The sequence below is a fragment of the Miscanthus floridulus genome, chromosome 11, assembly GCF_019320115.1.
Source record: "Miscanthus floridulus cultivar M001 chromosome 11, ASM1932011v1, whole genome shotgun sequence".
In the NCBI taxonomy this organism is placed as follows: Eukaryota; Viridiplantae; Streptophyta; class Magnoliopsida; order Poales; family Poaceae; genus Miscanthus; species Miscanthus floridulus.
The window spans coordinates 79,454,515-79,473,451 of NC_089590.1; the positions used below are offsets into that span (position 1 = coordinate 79,454,515).

Here is an 18,937-nt window from a genome sequence, read left to right on the forward strand (position 1 = left end):
GCACACGTACCTGAGCACCCCGGAGTGGGCGGCCGGTCAGGGCAAAGATGCACTCGCCAGGCGGGTGACACGGATGAATATGATTGGATTCTGGAAAGGAACAGAGGGACTCGTCGGATTTCCTCGCATCCCCGGCTGTCTGATTAGCGTTTGCCACTGTTCGAAAACTGCAAACTGGATCGGTGGTTCCTGCGGGTTCCAGAGATCGACAGCGAGATAAATTGTTTGCCAATTTTGGGTTGGACAACACAGCACCGGGACTGAATCTGTGTTTAAGCAGCTGTTACAGCAATGGGTGCCCTGTGGCCGCAAACTCCGGATCCACGGAACATCTGGAGCCTTGGCGCTTTCCAGCTGAAGCAAAAATATTTTGTGCCACTGGTGGAAAAGAAAATCGCGTGCTTGGCTTGGGTCCTTCCGTCCGAGACGGAAAAGGTGGAAAGGTTCAGAGGAACAGAGCCGTCCAGCGGTCCACGGATGTACCAGACCCGCCGTCCATCCAGAATCCAGATGAGAAAAACGAAAAGCGCGAACAGCTGGGGTGACCTGACCTGACCTGAGCAGCCAAGCCAGCCAGCCAGCAAGCATGCAGCATACTCAGCATGGCAGGACAAAAAAAAAAGCGGGCCCAAATCTTGCATCGACACGCTGCCTAGCTCACAACTCCACAAACTTGGAAGACGGAATCTACCTATGCACGAGAGGAATCCAATCTCCTAGCCTTTTTTGGGGGTGGCCGCTTTACTCATTTTGCCTATGTACAATTCGGTCGAGCCTCTCCCTCCTCCGGTTGGTTTCTCTGCCTCGGCGGCTGCTGTCCTTCGATTGAGACGTTCGCGGCCGCGCATTCCGCACGGGGGAAGTCAGAAGTGCGTTTCCGGCAGGCGGACGGTGAGCTCGCTCACTGGTAGCCGCCCAGGCCGGTGAGCAGCAGCTCGTGCGGCCGCAGCAGCGTCGGGGAGGGCACGGGCGTCAGCGGCGTCGCGCCGAAGTAGGAGAAGTCGAAGTCGGAGGCGTCGGGGACGCCGGCGGCGGCGGCCCAGAGCGCGCCGGCCATCTCGTCGGGGATGAGCGGCGCGCGGCAGAGCGGGCAGGTGCGCTGGTCGTGCTCCATCCAGCGGTCGAGGCAGGCGCGGTGGAAGACGTGGCGGCAGTTGCTCAGCCGCCGCACCTCGTCGCCGCCGCCGATACCGCTGAGGCACACGGCGCAGTCCCCGCCGACGCGCGCCTCCAGCTCGTCGAACCGCACCACGGGGAGGACCTCCTCAATGACCATCGCCGGCACCGCCCGGAACTCCGGCCGGCGGTGCTGCAGCAGCAGCATCGCCGCCGCCTGATGCGGCAGCGCGCCGTGGTCCCGCCCCTGGGCGTCGCCGTGGTGGTGGTGGTGGTCCTGCAGCAGCGCCTGGTGGTCGTCCCCGAGATCCAGCAGGTCGCCGAGGCCCACGGCGTCGAACGCCCAGAGGAGGAAGCGGCGGATGTACCCCAGCAGCAGGAGGAGGTGGAGCAGCTGCTTCGGGAGCACCAGCTCCGAGTAGCCCATCGGGAAACCCATGCCGGCCGCGACCGGGGCAGCGTTTGTCCGGATTTGCTGACTCCCCCCTTGGCGTGCCCCGTGCCTCTTGGCTTGCGGTGGTGGTGGTGATGAAAGGGGGAAGGAAGGTGGGGGCGAGGCGATGTGCCTGGCCTGGTGCTTCCTGCAGATATGGCGCGGCGGCGATGCGTGGACGGGAGAGGCGAAGCGGACGCGGTGGCTATATAAAGCGCGAGGCGGAGGGAGGGGTGACGCGGAAAGCTTGGGGACCCGCGGGCGGGGTCGCATAGCGTAGCGCGAGCGCCGTGGCCCGTGGGATCGATCGCGTGTTGTGCTCTCTGCTGGTGGTGGGCTGCCGTGCTCTCAGCTCACCGCGCGGTGCCCGTGCCCGAGTGGCGACAGACCCACCCCGCGAATTCGATCGCTCTCAACGGCTCCTCTACTGCCGAGCAGGGACGGAATTCTTTTCGCGTTGGCCCCTCGGCTCGGCGCGTGCCGCGCCGGGTGGTCCGCAGTCCGCTCGCTTCCGCCGTACCCACACGGCCAGACACTACCGCCCTCTGCCGCTGCCGGGTCGGTGCAATGCACCGTTCGCTACGAGCAGAGGAAAGCATCTCTCCACACCACCTCCCACGGACCACGTACCTGCAGTCCACACACGTACCTGCAGTCTGTAGATGTTCACGTGAAATACGAGAACAGTAACAGTCCATTACTGCTTGGCCGGCCGGACCGGAAGGGGTCAAAGCTTCTCAGCAGTCTATGCGTCAGCGACGCCATGTCCATTTGCGTGGAGTGAGCTCCAGCTATTCAAAATTTAGCCGCCTCCTTGGACGGGGGAGAGCTTGAGCTGGGGGAGTTCTCTTTCGCTGTTTCTCGCTAAAGCTTCTTTCTTTTGGACCTAGGACGAGAACAGAGACGGCAACGGATCGGATGTGCTGCAGCCGGGTGAGCATTCCGGTAATCCAATAATTTTGGATTGGATAATTAGATATCCGGGTATTAAAAATTGCTATCCGATTTTGAATCCGAAAAAGCAATACCTGAAATTTGGGTCATGTTCGCTTAAACTCATCAACTATAGTACAATATTTTTCCTCTCACAACAAATCAACGAACAGTACTTTTCAATCTGACTTTTCAGCGAAGCGAACAGGACCGAGGTACCCAATAATTCAGGTTTGGATTTTACTTGATATACCAAAAAATGTCAAAACCAAAATTTTTGACAGAATTTCAGTTGCATATTAAAGCAATAATCAACAATCATTCAACTAACTTCATGTCTTCATACCAAAAAACAACAAAACAATTATCAAGCTAGCATAGATCTCCATTGAGCCATACAAGATAATGAATTTACATTGCATTGAACCACTTAGTGTCTTCGTATTAGAAATAAAAGAGCAAAGAGTTTGGATATTTCGGGTAATTTGGGTAGTTCGGGTACCGGAGAACATACATTACCGGAGCTACCTGAAATAAAATTAGGTTTTTATAGTTATACTATCCAAAATTATGATGGGGTAATCAGGTTCACGTAATTTGGGTTTGGGGATTGGGTATCGGGTATTTTGTCCACCCCTGATCGTACCTGTTCTCGCAACAGCACCCGTTTTCGTGGATTTCAGACACCTTTCAGATCTGCTTATGGCATAAGTAATGCAACGTCAAGGTTATATTAATAAGTGACACATCTAGTTATTTAACACATGCTTCCTCCATTCCAAACTATAAGATGTTTTTTTGATTTTTTAAATAGATATAATTTTTACTATGTATTTAGATATATACTATATATATAGATATATAATAAAAGTATTGTATTTAGAAAATTCAAAACATCTTGTAATCTAAAACGAGGCTACAGATACCAACCAATTGTACAAGTTCCTAAAAATAAACTAAACAATATAAAGCCTAGGTACTAAATACGTATCTTGTTGGTAATTAAAGATGTGATGCTTTATTATTAAGTATAACCCTTATATTTTGGACCCTAGTATATATACAAACGCTACACACGATTTTCATTGGTCTCGGACTCAATCCAAGACCTGTGAGTGCGATTTGGCACCCTTGTTTATCTCGAGCGGGTGTGGCGCCGTGGGCACCCGGGTCCGTGGGTCCAACGCCCCTGTACGAGGGACAGGGAGAGCTCGCAACTTGGCTTGGCCGCGGTGAAAAGAAACGAAAGGGATGGTTGCACGAAGGTTCTTGCATCCTTTTGCTTTCAGAAAATGCAGTATTAATGCAGTATTACACGTGTGTGTTTCTGGTTGTGTTGGAACATGGTTTTTCTATCCATAGGATGGGCATCATGTGCTTGTGCTTTGCCACCGCCGTTTGTTTCTCTGATTTGGAGAGCTCACTCTAAACGGTACTGTTTTAAATTGGAAATCGCGCCTGTCCATTTCTGAGCGTTTCATTTCCCTTCGTGTTCTTCCCCTCGATGCTCTACCCGGCGACACGTGCCCGAGGAATAAAGCGGAGGCTATTTCATCGGCGCTACGGCGATTGCTCCGGCGAACTCGCGCTTCCTCGTCGCGGAGTGTTGCCGAAGATGTCTACTCGATCCCCTTTCCTAACGTGGAGTAGATTTCGTGGATCCGTATTGTGATGAGGGCATAGGGATGGAGATTTGGGTGGGGGATTTTGGGATATAGCCTGGTGGCGGGGATGGAGTCAGTTTGCTTTCGCCTCACCTCGTCTCGCTGGAGATTTAGGTTGGGTTTGCGTTGGATGTAGCCAGTGTGTTGGATTTGCTGCTTTGGTTGCTGTTCTTGTTGCCCTGGGCCGGCCTAGTGCCATGGCCTTGGCCTACTGCAGCGATTTGGTTGCGTCAGGGAGCTGGCTGGGGTGCGTGGCACATCGGCTCTGCTCATAGGCAGGCAGATGATCGTCCGTGGCCGTGGTTCCTTGCTCGGACGGTAGGCATGGTGAGTGCGCGGGCGGTGGGGATCGATGGGGGTAGGAGATGGGAGGACTAGCACGGACGACGACGACGCGGCACCCTCGTCCGCGTCAGTGACGCCTGCGCGGGCCATAGGTGTCGTCTCTTCTTCCGTATGCAGGAGAGGTGGTGCGAGCGGTTGTTGAGACTGGCATCGCTGATTCTGCGCTCGGATCTAGCGCGTCGATTTTCTTGCAGGGTCAGGTGTGGATGAGGCCGCCAGTGCCACGGACGCAGCTGGCAGGGCATTTTTGCGCCACCCGTGTTCTATCTGTAGATCTCGTTTTGATGCAATGCTTGTTCACTTTCAGTCCGAATCTGTTGACCATCTTTTTCCTCTGTTTTGTGCGTGATTGTTACTGCTGCATTAAGTTCATATGTGTCTCAATTGATTGTAGTTTGCTTGGAACATTAAGTCCACTTTGTGATAGGACACCAGGTTGCTCACTGATGCGTGTTGGTGTCATGGCCTACTGCGTGTGAAGTAATTATCTATAGAAGATTGTGTGTTTGTTGATGGCTAGTTGATATCCTGATTTTTTAACTGAATTCAGGTGCAGAAATCCAAGGCTTGGAGGAGGGTACCCACTGAAGGCTGTTAGCAAGGTAACAATATTGTTAAGCCTGCATATTGTGTGCTCGAGTGAGCAAGTTGAGGTCTGTAGTGTGTGGCTTGCGTATGTGATCAATTTAGGTGCTATGTTTGGCCTTATTATTGGTTACACTATATACCTGCTGATTTATGTTGACGTGTGAGTGCATTGCGCTGCCTACTGTCATGCTCTCGTGGCTAATTTATATTAGTTCTCTGACTAACATTAAGCTTGGTTTTATGCTTCTGATGATTGTGTATGCGTCCTTTCTCTCTTAGGTTATCGCTTTTTACTGAAGGATTTAAACATACCTTTTCTATTGGATTGTAGTTCCAGGAGTGAAATGGTCTAGAGCCAGTGGAGTAGTATATGCTTTTGAACCTTTGAATGCCAGTGCCAGCGAGTAGTGATGAATGCCATGTCAATGTTTAGGACCATCTAGCTAGTTAATTAGTTCATGCATTTTGTAAGATTGTGTTTTATTGCTCTGAGAATTTTGTATAGACTTTGTCCTAAAATGACCTGAAATATTCATTAGTAGTTCCAAGTCACACTCCTGTTTTGGTAATATTTTTTTCCATGTGGCATGTATTGTGTTGTGACTGACTTTGTTAGTCTAAAGATGTTTGTACCATATCTTTTTGGATTTTGAGAGAAAATGGCTGAAACACTACCCTTTATATTAAGGTTGCAGTTCACTGATATGTGTCTATTTTTACTCCATGCATAATTATAGGTTGTTTTCTTGAAAAGTCTAGATTATTTTCTATGATCCGATAGGTCTAGTTATTTCTTAATCCATTTTGTCCCTATTGTTCAAAGAAATATGTTGAGTGGAATCTAGGCTTACTAAATAGCCTTATTGTATCTGTTAAACCTTGGTACAACAAAAAATTGCTACCTGAGCAGACACCATATTTTTTGTTTCAGCTTGATGGAGTTGTGTTAATTATTGTTAATTTTTGTTTTATGTGATGCAAACCAAATTACGCCCGGAGTCGTGCTCGTTGGCTCCAGCGCAACACCCTGGATAGGGGAACGATCTCCCACAGTTCGCTCAGGCCAATCAGAACATCGCCGCTGTGGCAATGCTTCTGCGCGGCTTGTCCGAGCCGAACGACCCTCATGAACAGACGATCCATCGGAACCTCCGGGCACTAGTAGAGACCGCTACCGTGCAACAAGCGGAGAGCTCCGTATCATGACGCTGACTCGCGGCCTCACTTCCCACTAGGGGAATGGGGACGCAGCAGATGGGTCGCTCCACCCAATCACCGCTACAACCGCCGAGTGCGGCATAGGAGGCCGCATTGGCACCTCATCTTGACTTGACGACCGCTCCGCACTGACCGCCTGTATACGCGTGGCTCGGGCCGAACCGAGCCACACGCAGCAGCGACTGGAGTCCCAGCCCTGATGGCCTAGGACCATGGACCTTTGTCCAACACCTCCACCAAGTGCCCCTCCCACCGTGCTCCAACGAAGGCAGGGGCAAAGGGAAGGCCAAACACCAGGATCAGGACGAGGGCCCCTCCACGTAGAGGGGAAAAAAGAACAGAAAAGATCATCGCCGACCGGCCAGCTCCGCGTTGGTCGCGACAGCTGATCACGCGAGCACGCAGCCCCAGCAAGACCCTCCAGGCTACTTCCACGAGCTCATGGAGAGCCCATGCACCAACCATGACTACCCCGTCAAACACCTCTACAAGAACTGTCAGCTCCTCAAGCGCCTTATGCGGCAGACCGGCGAGCTAAAGGAAGAAAAAGGCGAAGAAGCAGCGACCGAGAAAAGAGACGTAGCAGGCAAGGATCCGGACAACTGAAGGTTGAAGTGATCCGATTGGACGCCTACCGACTGAAGGACAACAACGACGACATTCTCACCGAACGCTTGGAACAACTATGTCATTTTTCTTCCCCTAAAATTTACTCTTACCATTATTTACTTAGTGTTTGCTCCAATAAGAGCACACCGACCCGAACACTTTTCGGCCTGGGTCGCTCGAGGGGCTTCATGAGGATGCACTACTACCTCTCTGTTTTGTTTACTATCATATGGTAAAATTCCTTCCTACCTGATCAAAAGGGTAGTTCATTTTTTTAATTTGCCTTACGTAGCTTTGCTTTAAAACATTCCGATCGATCGCACCCCGCCTTCATCTATGGTTACGAGCAGCTGAGCCTCATGGGCCATGCCCCGGCCTCCCAAGGTTGTAGCCTACAGGACAAACAGGCAAGTACGAGAAAGGAAAAAGAAAAAACAAAATTATGCTAAGGAAAAACTAATGAACGAAAGGGACAAGCTTCCCCGTACGGAGTGACTCCATCATAAAAACAAAACCGATTATAGTCATTAAGTACACAAGAATGTTTAAACGGGGGCTCCCTCACAAACTTAAACTCTTTATGTTTACTAAACTACTTATATTTTACAAGCTATTGGGCTGGCTCGGCGACATCTGCTGTCGGTGCGACCGCGAAGGCGCGGGCTGCTCGCTCCCCGGCGGCGTGACATTTGGCTCGGTCGAAGCCGGGGCGACGTCCACCTCCAACCCAGGCATTATGCCATCTGCAGGCTGGGCAACGTCCTCCCGACACACGCTTCAGGCCATGTCTTCATGGTGGACGTCCATCACCCACTGAGCAGAGACTTGTTCTGCCACCGACCTTGCATGCGGCAACAAGCTCTCCCCGATCGATTGGATGTCCTCCGTGCTCAAGCCATCAGCGTATCACTGCAGATAGTGGCGAAGTCTAGGTTTGGATGGTGCGTTGCCACCGAAGTCAACACCCCCGACGCTCCGTAGAACAGCCCGCTCGTGATAAGGTCTCGGACTGCATCCGGGACCTCCGCCAGTTGGATGGCGGGCGCGCTCGTGATAAGGTCTCGGACCGCATCCGAGACCTCCGCCAGTTGGACGGTGGGCGCGCTAGTGCTTGGTGCTGACCCGAAGACCTCCGAGACAATGAGCTGGGCAACGTTGCGGATCTGGTCAAGTTCCCACATGAGAGCACGTCGCTCTTCTCGGGACTTGGCTAGCTCCTCTGCATTCCGGCTGAAAGTCACCTTGATCGTCTCCAGGTCCCGCTCTAGCGTCTTCACCCATCCGCCCAGCTTTGAAAGAAGGGCGACAAGCTCAGAAACAGGCTGAAGAAAAAAAACCAACACCACAAAAAACAGAAAAGGTACGTACCAATGTGGAAGTTCTCAAGGTTGGAGAATTCCTCCACCTACCAGGCCACCTGCTCGCGTAGCCGGTCGCTCGCCTCCTCCGTTGAAAGGTCCTAATGGCTAGAGGGGGTGAATAGCCTAATAAAAATTTCTACAACAACACTTAACAAAATGGTTAGACAATTATAAGGCAAAGCAAGTGTTGCGCTAGCCTACTCAAAATGCAAGCCACCTACCACAATTCTAGTTTAGATAGTATCTATTCACACAATACCTATGACACTACCCTATGTTAGTGTGCTCTCAAAGGCTAACTAAAGAGCCACACCAACCAAGCAAGCAAGCTCTCACAACTAGCTACACTAAAGAGCTTAACAACTAGTTTGCGGTAATGTAAAGAGAGTGATCAAGAAGGTTATACTGCCATGTAGATGAGGGAACCAATCAATCACAAGGATGAATAACAATGAAGACCAATCACCTTGGAATCAATGATGAACACAATGATTTTTTACCGAGGTTCACTTGCTTGCCGACAAGCTAGTCCTCGTTGTGGCGATTCACTCACTTGGAGGTTCATGTACTAATTGGCTTCACACGCCAAACCCTCAATAGGGTGCCGCACAACCAACACAAGATGAGGATCACACAAGCCATGAGTAATCCACTAGAGTACATTTTGGCTCTCCGCCGGGGAAAGGTCAAGAACCCCTCACAATCACCACGATCGGGGCCAGAGACAATCACCAACCTCCGCTCGACGATCCTCACTGCTCTAAGTCGTCTAGGTGGCGGCAACCACCAAGAGTAACAAGCGAATCCCACAGCGAAACACGAACACCAAGTGCCTCTAGATGCAATCACTCAAGCAATGCACTTAGATTCTCTCCCAATCTTACAAAGATGATGAATCAATGATGGAGATGAGTGGGAGGGCTTTGGCTAAGCTCACAAAGTTGCTATGTCAATGCAAATGGCCAAGAGAGTGAGCTTGAGCCGGCCATGGGGCTTAAATAGAAGCCCCCATGAAATAGAGCCGTTGTACCCCTTCACTGGGCACAACACGGGCTGACCGGACACTCCGGTCATGTTGACTGGACCTGGACCTCAGCATCCGATCGCTCGACGACAGCCACATGTCCCCAGTGACGAAGCCAGGAAAAAATTTAGGGGGGGGGGCTGAACAAAAGAATAGATGTTTTTTTATCTTCTCTTAACCTTAGCCCCTCCTACCTAATACATATTGTCGGGTACCTTAGAATGGGGTACCCCAAGCAAAACATCAAATGGGTTGCCCAAGTCCCATCTAAAAAATAAAAATGATGATAAAAGCAAAAAGGTAAATCGTGGGCCCCTCCTCGTCGCGACTAGGCCCACTGGATCCTCCTCCTCCTCACCTCGAGCCCCGAGAAGGAGGTCTCGACATCCTGGCGAGGCTCCCCAGGGAAGGCCTCGGCAGGAAACGCCGTCCCCGCCTCGCCCGAGGCTCTCCATAGAAGGCCTCAGCAGGAGGCGCGTTCTTCGTACCGCGCGAGGCCTCTCGCGCGAAGCCTAGGCAAGGAGCCTGATCTCCGTCTCACGCGAGGCCCCATTCTCCGTGTCGCTCGAGGCTGGCTCGCCCGCGGTCCATCGCCCCCCGCCTCGGCCGACCCTCCCGACAGCCGGTCACATCCCATTAATGCTTTCAACCACTCCCGTGATCTCAGCCGGACAGCGGCTCAACGTCACAGAAAGACCGACGCGACCCGAAGTCGCATCAGCACCATACCGGCCAGGACCGGGCACGGTGGGGATTACCGGCCACTGTGTCCAAACACTGTGACCACGATCAGCCGCCGTCAGCGCCTGGGACAGGATATGGCGGGGGTTACTGGCCACTGTGTCCTACCACTGTGTCCACGAACAGCCGCCCGCTCAAGGCCTCGGCGCTGTACACCAAGGCCTCGGCACTGTACATCAGGGCCTCGGCAATGTTGGGGTCCGCGCCTGCCGAGACCCCCCCACCGCAGTACCAGCCTCGGCCCCGACCAAGTTTTGGCCTCGTGCATAGTCCGTCCACAGCGGCTTATGGTCACTGCCACGTCCACTCCGAGGCATTCCTAGGGCTTCCACGATGCACAGGACCTGATGGGACGACCACGCCGCCCCAGTACTCCAAGGATGGGCTGCTCCGATGACCATGCCGCCATAGGAACAGGCCATAGGGCTTGGACATGCCGTCCCTATCGGCACGACGCCGCATAGTAATACATGTACTGCCCTTGTCCCCCCTTCAACTATAAAAGGAGAGGACTTGGGCCACTTAGAGAGGAGGCCCGGAGAACACACACGCACGCACACCTTCCAGCCGCTTGAGAGCAACGTCTCAGACGGCCCCACGACACCCTGCCGAGACCTGGGACAAGTTCCCTCTCTCCCTTAGCTTGTAACCCCCTACTACGAGCACTTCGGTGCAAGGAATACAAGTTCTATCCCTCAGACTAGATGTAGGGCGCCGATTGCCTGAACCAGTATAAACCTTGTGTCTCTTTGCATCACCATCCGGAATCGGGAGCACGCAGAACAAATTCACTAGTCGGTTAAGGACCCCCCGGTCCGAAACACCGACAGTTGGCGCGCCAGGTAGGGGACGTCTGCGTGTTAGTTTCGTCATCCCAGCAGGTTCCGGATGGCAGACCCGGTGCGACCATTGCGTCTCGGCACCGTAGTTTGGTTTGGGAGCCTAGAGTTCATGTCTCTAGGGCATGAGTACGACATGGTACTCCTCGCTCCTCGAGCCCCACCGCCCGACGATGAAGTTACGCACCGGCAGCCCAGGCGCAGGCGGCGCCCGGGCAGCCGCTCTCGCCGTGCTCGCCAGGCATGACACGAGCAAGACCACCTCGACGCTACGCGAACCCAGGGCGGCATGCCACTCCCCGCCGATATCCTACGACCAGCTGTTGGTACGGGGTCCCTGGCTGGGGACCTATCTGGCCTGAGCTTGGACAAAGGGAAATCACCGGTGGCCCGCGATGATGCCCAGTCGTCAAGCTCCGCTCCACCACTCCCTGAAGAACCGACCCCGGCGGAGCAGAATCTGGCAACAACATCATCCCCATACCCCTTTGGGTTGAAAAATGCCGCCGCTTCTTACACCTACGCATACGCTGCTGCTCATGAGGGTCCCTCAGAACGCTGCCAGCGCTTCGGTCTCAACCTAAGCACCCACGCTGACTCCTCAGATGAGGACGAGGCATGGCCCGGAGTGGATTTCTCCAGGCTCCAGGACCCTGGGACTTTGTGCCAGTTCTTGGCCGCAAGCGACTACTGCTTCGGTTACTCTGACTCCGACGACGAAGCCACTTACGACCCCACTCGCGAGTGTTTTCATGTCGGGCTCGGGATGCCGAGGGCAGGCAAAGAGGATGAGGGGGCAGGTAGCCGCTCCCCACTTCGTCCAGGGGCGGGCGCCGTCACGCCCCCACGCAATGCCCTGCCGACCGCATGAAATGAGAACGTCGCTCTTGCACGACCTCAGCGCCTAGACCTAGAGCAACTCCGTGAGCTCTAGGCCAAGGTCGAGCAAGACCAACTCCTTCTGTAGCAGCTTCGAGACTCTCTCGAACAGGAACAGCGAGGCCGCGGCGAAGGTGGGGGAGCCCGACGAAGAGCTCGCGATGTGTATCACCGCATCCATGACGACGAAGGGAGCGAGCAACCCCCAGTCTTCAATCGCGCCAGCCAGAACGTTGTGGCTACGGCAATGCTGGTTCGTGCAATGCCCAAGCCTTCTACCATGGAGGGGCGGCGGGTCCGCGGCGAGCTCCGTGATCTCCTAGAGACCGCTGCGGTTTAGCAGGCCGAGAGTTCCGCCTCCCGACGGCGCGGGGGCGCCTCGAACCTTCTCACGGCACCGCCTTGGTAGGACAGGGAAGCCCCGGCTCGTCCCGACCCCGACCAAGCGCCGATAGCCCATAGGGTCCCCATGCTTCTGGACTGCCCCGGCAGTCGACGCGAGGTGCAGGGAGACCATGAGGTGGTCAGCAGGCGACGACGCCACGACAACGAGGGGCCCGCTCGGGGCTACCACCCACACCGAGGTGGTCGCTACGACAGCGGTGAGGACCGCAGTCCTTCCCCTGAGCCGCCAGGCCCTTGGGTCTTCAGCAGGGCCATCCGCACTGCTCCTTTCCCCGCCTGGTTCCGACAGCCGGCCAATCTCGCGAAGTACAGCGGTGAGACCAACCTGGAGCTCTGGCTCGCCGATTACCGCCTGGCCTGCCAGCTAGGTGGCGCGGACGATGACCTGCTCATCATCCGCAATCTCCCTTTGCTCTTGTCGGACTCGGCACGAGCCTGGCTCGAGCATCTCCCTCCCTCGCAAATCCACAACTGGCGTGACTTGGTTAGGATCTTCATCGGGAACTTCCAGGGCACATATGTGCGCCCTGGGAATTCCTGGGATCTTAAGAGCTGTCGCCAGAAGCTGGACGAGTCTCTCCGAGACTTCATCCGGCGCTTCTCCAAACAATGCACCGAGCTACCCAGCGTCGGCGACTCGGAGATCGTCCAGGCTTTCCTCTTTGGCACCACTTGTCGGGACTTGGTCCGAGAGTTAGGTCGCAACGTCCCGCGCTCTGCTGCCGCGCTCCTCGACATCGCCACTAGCTTCGCCTCAGGAGAAGAGGCTGTTGGAGCCCTCTTCCCCGACGCCGATACCAAGGGTAAGCGGAGGGAAGAGGCCCCCGAGGCCTCAGCCTCCCACCTCCCTAAGAAAAAGAAAAAGGGGCGCCTGGGGAGGCAGAAAGTCCTAGAGGCTGATCTGGTTGCGACCACAGAGCGTAAGAATCCCCAAGGCCCCAAAGGCCCTAGGCCCTTCGACGACATGCTCAAGAAACCCTGCCCTTACCACCAGGGCCCGGTCAGGCACGCTCTCGAGGATTGCACCATGCTGCGGCGCTACTACGCCAGGCTTGGGCTCCTCGATGACGACGCCAAGCAGAAAGGCGCCGGTGAGCGGGACGAAGACAAGGACGACGGGTTCCCCGAGGTACGCAACACTTTCATGATCTTTGGTGGGCCCTCAGCATGCCTTACGGCACGGTAGCGCAAGAGGGAACACCGAGAAGTCTTCTCGGTCAAGGTGGCCACCCCCCAATACCTCGACTGGTCTCAAGAGGCGATCACCTTCGATCGAGGTGACCACCCCGACCGTATTCCGAATCCCGGGCAGTACCCACTGGTCGTCAACCCGATCATCGGCAACACCCGACTCTCCAAGGTGTTGATGGACGGAGGCAGCGGCCTCAACATCCTCTACGCCAACACCCTGGAGCTCTTGGAGATCGACCGGTCGAGGCTACAAGGCGACGTCACACCCTTCCACGGCATCGTGCCAGGGAAGCGCATGTGACCCCTCGGGCGCATCGACCTTCCTGTCTGCTTCGGCACCCCTTCCAACTACCGCAAGGAAGTCCTCACCTTCGAGGTAGTCGGGTTTGGGGGAGCCTACCACGCCATTCTGGGGTGACCGTGCTACGCCAAGTTCATGGCAGTGCCCAACTATACCTACCTCAAGCTCAAGATGCCAGGCCCTAATGGTGTCATCACAATCGAGTCCACGTACGAACATGCATACGACTGCGACGTCGAGTGCATCGAGTACGCCGAGGCTCTTGCAGAGGCCGAGACCCTCATCGCCCACCCCGACCAACTCAGTGGCGAGATGCCTGACTCCAAGCGTCGCGCGGGGGCGTTCGAGCCCGCTGAAACCATCAAACTCATCCCGGTCGACCCCGCATGCCCCGACGACCAAGCGCTGAGGATCAGCGCCACCCTCGACATCAAATAGGAAGCCGTGCTCGTCGACTTTCTCCGTGCAAACGCTGACATATTCGCATGGAGTCCCTCGGACATGCCGGGCATACCAAGGGAAGTTGCCGAGCATGCCCTGGACATCCGGGCTGGATCTAGACCGGCGAGGCAACGCCTGCGCCGCTTCGACGAAGAAAAGCGCAGGGCCATCGGAGAGGAGGTACAGAAACTCTTGGCGGCCGGGTTCATCAAGGAAGTATCCCACCCAGAGTGGTTGGCTAACCCTGTTTTAGTCAAAAAGAAAAGCAGGAAATGGAGGATGTGTGTAGACTACACCGGTCGGAATAAAGCCTGTCCAAAGGTCCCCTTCCCATTACCTCGAATCGATCAAATCGTTGACTCCACCGCAGGGTGCGAGACCCTGTCTTTCCTCGATGCGTACTCTGGTTACCATCAGATCAAGATGAAAGAGTCCGACCAGCTCGCAACTTCTTTCATCACACAGTTTGGCATGTACTGCTACGTGACGATGCCCTTCGGCCTTAGAAACGCAGGTGCCACGTACCAGCGGTGCATGACCCAGGTCTTTGGCGACAACATCGGGCAGACCGTCGAGGCCTACGTAGATGACATCGTGGTCAAAACCAGAAAGGTTGAGAATCTCGTGAATGACTTGAGGGTGACCTTCAAATGCCTTAGAGAGAAGGGCATCAAGCTCAACCCCGAGAAGTGTGTGTTTGGGGTCCCCCGAGGCATGCTCTTGGGATTCATAGTCTCAGAACGCGGCATTGAGGCCAACCCAGAGAAGGTCTCGGCTATAACCAGCATGGGACCAATCAGAGACCTCAAGGGAGTACAGAGGGTCATGGGATGCCTTGCGGCCCTGAGCCGCTTCATCTCGCGCCTTGGCGAAAAAGGTTTGCCTCTGTACTGACTCTTGAGAAAGTCCGAGCGTTTTTCTTGGACCCTCAAGGCCAAGGAAGCCCTCGACAGACTCAAGAGGTTGCTCACCAATCCTCCCGTTCTGATACCCCCGACCTTGGACGAGGCCCTCTTACTCTACGTCGCCGCAACAACCCAAGTGGTCAGCGCCGCCGTAGTAGTAGAGAGGCAGGAAGAAGGGCATACTCTGCCTACCCAGCGACCGGTCTATTTCATCAGCGAGGTGCTCTCCGAGACCAAAGCACGCTACCCCCACATCCAGAAGCTAGTCTACGACGTGGTCCTGGCCCGGCGCAAACTGCGCCACTACTTCGAGTCGCACCCAGTGACTGTGGTATCATCCTTCCCCCTGGGTGAGATAGTTCATAACTGGGAGGCCTCGGGCAGGATAGCCAAGTGGGCTATCGAGCTTATGGGGGAAACCTTGACCTTTGCGCCTCGAAAAGCGATCATGTCTTAGGTCTTGGCCGATTTCGTGGCTGAATGGACAGATACTCAATTGCCACGTGCTCAGATTCAGACGGAGTGCTGGACCCTGTACTTCGATGGATCCCTGATGAAGACCGGGGCAGGCGCGGGTCTGCTCTTCATTTCGCCCCTCGGAGTACACATGCGCTATATGGTGCGGCTCCACTTCGCCGCCTCCAACAACGTGGCTGAATACAAGGCCCTCATCAATGGCTTACAAGTCACCATCGAGCTCAGGGCACGGCGCCTCGACGTCCGAGGTGACTCACGGCTCGTCATAGACCAAGTGATGAAGGAGTCAAACTGCCTTGACCCTAAAATGGAGGCTTACTGCAAGATGGTGCGACGCCTAGAAGACAAGTTCGACGGTCTCGAACTAAATCACGTCGCGCGAAAGTACAACGAGGCCGCCGCCGAGCTGGCAAAGATGGCCTTAGCACGGGCCCCGGTCCCCCCGAACGTCTTCGCCAGAGACCTCCACAAACCTTCCATCGGCTGCACCTTGACAATAGAGGAGGGCCCACCTGGGGAACCCATGGCAAAGCCAAACACCCCCTCTGCTGCCGAGACCCCCTCGACCAAACTCGAGGTCATGGAAGTCAATGCCGAGCCTCCGTAGAATGATCAGGACGCGGATTGGCGAGTCCCGTTCCTCAATTAGCTTGACCGAGGGGAGCTTCCCGACGGCCAAACTGAAGCACGACGGCTTGCGCGCCGAGCCAAGACCTACGCCCTCTACAATGGTGAATTATACAGGTGAAGTCCCTCAGGCGCCCTTCAACGATGCATCAGTTCCGAGGTGGGCCAAGCCCTGCTTTGGGACTTACACGCAGGCGCCTGCGGGCACCATGCGGCGCCTCGGACACTCGAAGGGAACGCTTTCCGCCAAGGGTTCTACTGGCCGACGGCGGTCGTCGACGCTACCAAGCTAGTACGCTCCTGCGAAGGATGCCAGTACTATGCTCGGCAGACACATCTCCTGGCCCTGGCCTTGCAAACCATCCCCATCACATGGCCGTTCGCCGTGTGGGGGCTCGACATGGTCGGGCCTCTGCAGAAGGCCCCGGGGGCTACACCCATCTACTGGTATCAATCGACAAGTTCTCCAAATGGATCGAGGCCCGTCCGATCAATCGAATCAAATCCGAGCAAGCGGTGCTGTTCTTCACTGACATTATCCACTGGTTCGGGGTCCCCAACACCATCATCACCGACAACGGGACGCAGTTCACTGGCAAAAAGTTCCTGCCGTTTTGCGATGACCACCACATCTGTGTGGCCTGGTCGGCCGTAGGACACCCAAGGACCAATGGCCAAGTAGAGCGTGCCAACGGCATGATCCTACAAGGCCTCAAGCCAAGAATTCACAACCGGTTGAAAAAGTTTGGAAATGGCTCGCCGAGCTCCCATCGGTCATCTGGAGTCTGAGGAACACTCCAAGCCAAGCCACGGGGTTCACGCCTTTCTTCCTAGTCTATGGGGCCAAGGCCATCCTCCCCACCGACCTGGAATATGGTTCCCCGAGGCTGCAAGCCTATAACGAACAAAGCAACCGCACAACCCGAGAGGACGCCCTCGATCAGCTGGAGGAAGCCCGAGACGTCACGCTACTACACTTGGCCAAGTATCAGTAGAGCCTGCGGCGCTATCAGGCCCGACGCGTCCGAGGCCGAGACCTGAAGGTAGGCGACCTGGTGCTGAGGCTAGCACAGAGCAACAAGGGTCGCCACAAGCTGACCCCGCCATGGGAAGGACCGTACATCATCGCCCAAGTCCTGAAGCCCGGGACCTACAAGCTGGCCAACGAGAAGGGCAAAATCTTCACCAACGCTTGGAACATAGAACAGCTACGTCGCTTTTATCCCTAAATTTCCAAGCATTGTATATATCGTTTCTCGAAATGCAATTAAAAAAGCGCTCTTTAGTTGGTCTTTACTTTTCAAGAAACCCCCCAAGCCCACAGTAGGTCTCGGCAGTACAATAAACACAATAAGGGAGACTTGGCTCTGCCTTAGCAGAACCAAGCCTCCCTCGGGGGCTAGATGGGGGACTTCCCCTAGGTCCCACGCGCCTTTTTTTAGTTGCTTTTCGAAAAAATTCCTACGCCAAGTCTCTAGCAGGCTCTGACAAATCATTTGTAGAGACTCCTCAGACCAAGGTCTGTTTCCTAAGCAAGAGGCCAGCTGAGTCGCGAGACGGCCTACGCCCCCGGGTTACGGCACTCCCTCACTAGCTCTCGCTCAAGGGACGGCTTAGGCCCCAAAGGGGTGTTTTGCAAACGAAATCGGATCAGGAGCAACAGAGGGCAAAGGCTTGGAAACATGAGAAAAACAACTAAGAAACACAAATACGTCAGAAATAAAAGCCTCGACGGCCACAAACGTTATGATACAAAAATAACCCCTATTCTATCTTTACATAGCCCCCGGGGCCCAGATTAAGGCTCAGGCCCCCCAGCATCGGCAGAGGGTAGGGGAGGAACCACCTCATCTTCAAAGAGCATCGCCAGCGCCGTGCCAGGGCCTTCCGCCACCTCCAGCAGCTTCGCGACCGCTGCGTGGGCCTCCTCGTCATCATCAGGCAGAACGTAGCCATCACTAATGGCCGGGAGGTCGGCGCCAAGGTAGTGAGAGGAGATGACGGCCATCGCCCGCTTGACACCCGTGTGCAGCGCCCCTCGGAGCCGCTCGCGCATCTGGCTACTCAGCGCAATCAAGCAGCTCCCCAGGGAGCTGCCCGACTGAACCCCCTCGACTTCTAGGGCCTCGCAGGCGGAAAGGGCAGCACGCTTTAGCGCCTCGTGCTCCCCGATCTCGGTCTCGAGCACCGTCTGCACCGCGCTGGAAGCCTCGGTGGCCCGAACGACCTCCGCCTCTGACTCTGCACCACGGAAAATGAAATAAGGTCAAGCCAGAGAAAAAACAACCTAAGTTAGGGACGGGAGCCCACAGAGCTCACCCTTGGCCTTCAGCTCCCAGCATCGGGTCTCGGCCTGGCAGGCCTCGGCTTTCGCCTTCAACCGCTGGGCCTCGACTCGAGAGGCCTCGGCCACCTTGGAGGCTTCACTCCCCAGCTCTGTGTCATACGAGGAAGTTAGGAAGCGAACATCAGGGGAAGAAAACAAAACAAGGGGACTCAAACTCACCCTCGACCGTCCCCCTCAAAACCACAGCCTCGATTTGCGAGGCCTCAGCCGCAGCAAGGGCCTCGTTCAGAGCGCCTTTGGTCAGCCGGTGCACACTCTCCTCTGCCCCCAGCTGCCTGGCGAGGGCCTTGCCCGAGGTCGTCGCTTCTTTAGCCTGGGACCCGAAGGCATCCCGGTCGCTGACGGCGTGGGTAAGCTCCTCCTCCAGCTCCTTGATCCACGCCGCCAAGGGGGCGAGCTGTGTCTAGGCCATGGCCGCCTCGACCTTCGTGTTGGCACAGCGAAGGCGGAGGTCCTCCACCTCCGCGCTTTGGGCCGACAGAAGCTCGTTAGC

At 55.4% G+C, this 18,937-nt stretch overlaps 1 protein-coding gene across 1 annotated transcript; it reads right to left on the reverse strand.

Moving 5' to 3' along the window:
* Window positions 1–624: 624 nt before the first annotated feature.
* Window positions 625–1,721, reverse strand: LOC136493528 (brassinosteroid-responsive RING protein 1-like). Its single transcript, XM_066489628.1, has one exon. The coding sequence runs from the start codon at window positions 1,553–1,555 to the stop codon at window positions 902–904; it is 654 nt and encodes a 217-aa protein (XP_066345725.1). The 5' UTR covers window positions 1,556–1,721; the 3' UTR covers window positions 625–901.
* Window positions 1,722–18,937: the final 17,216 nt, after the last annotated feature.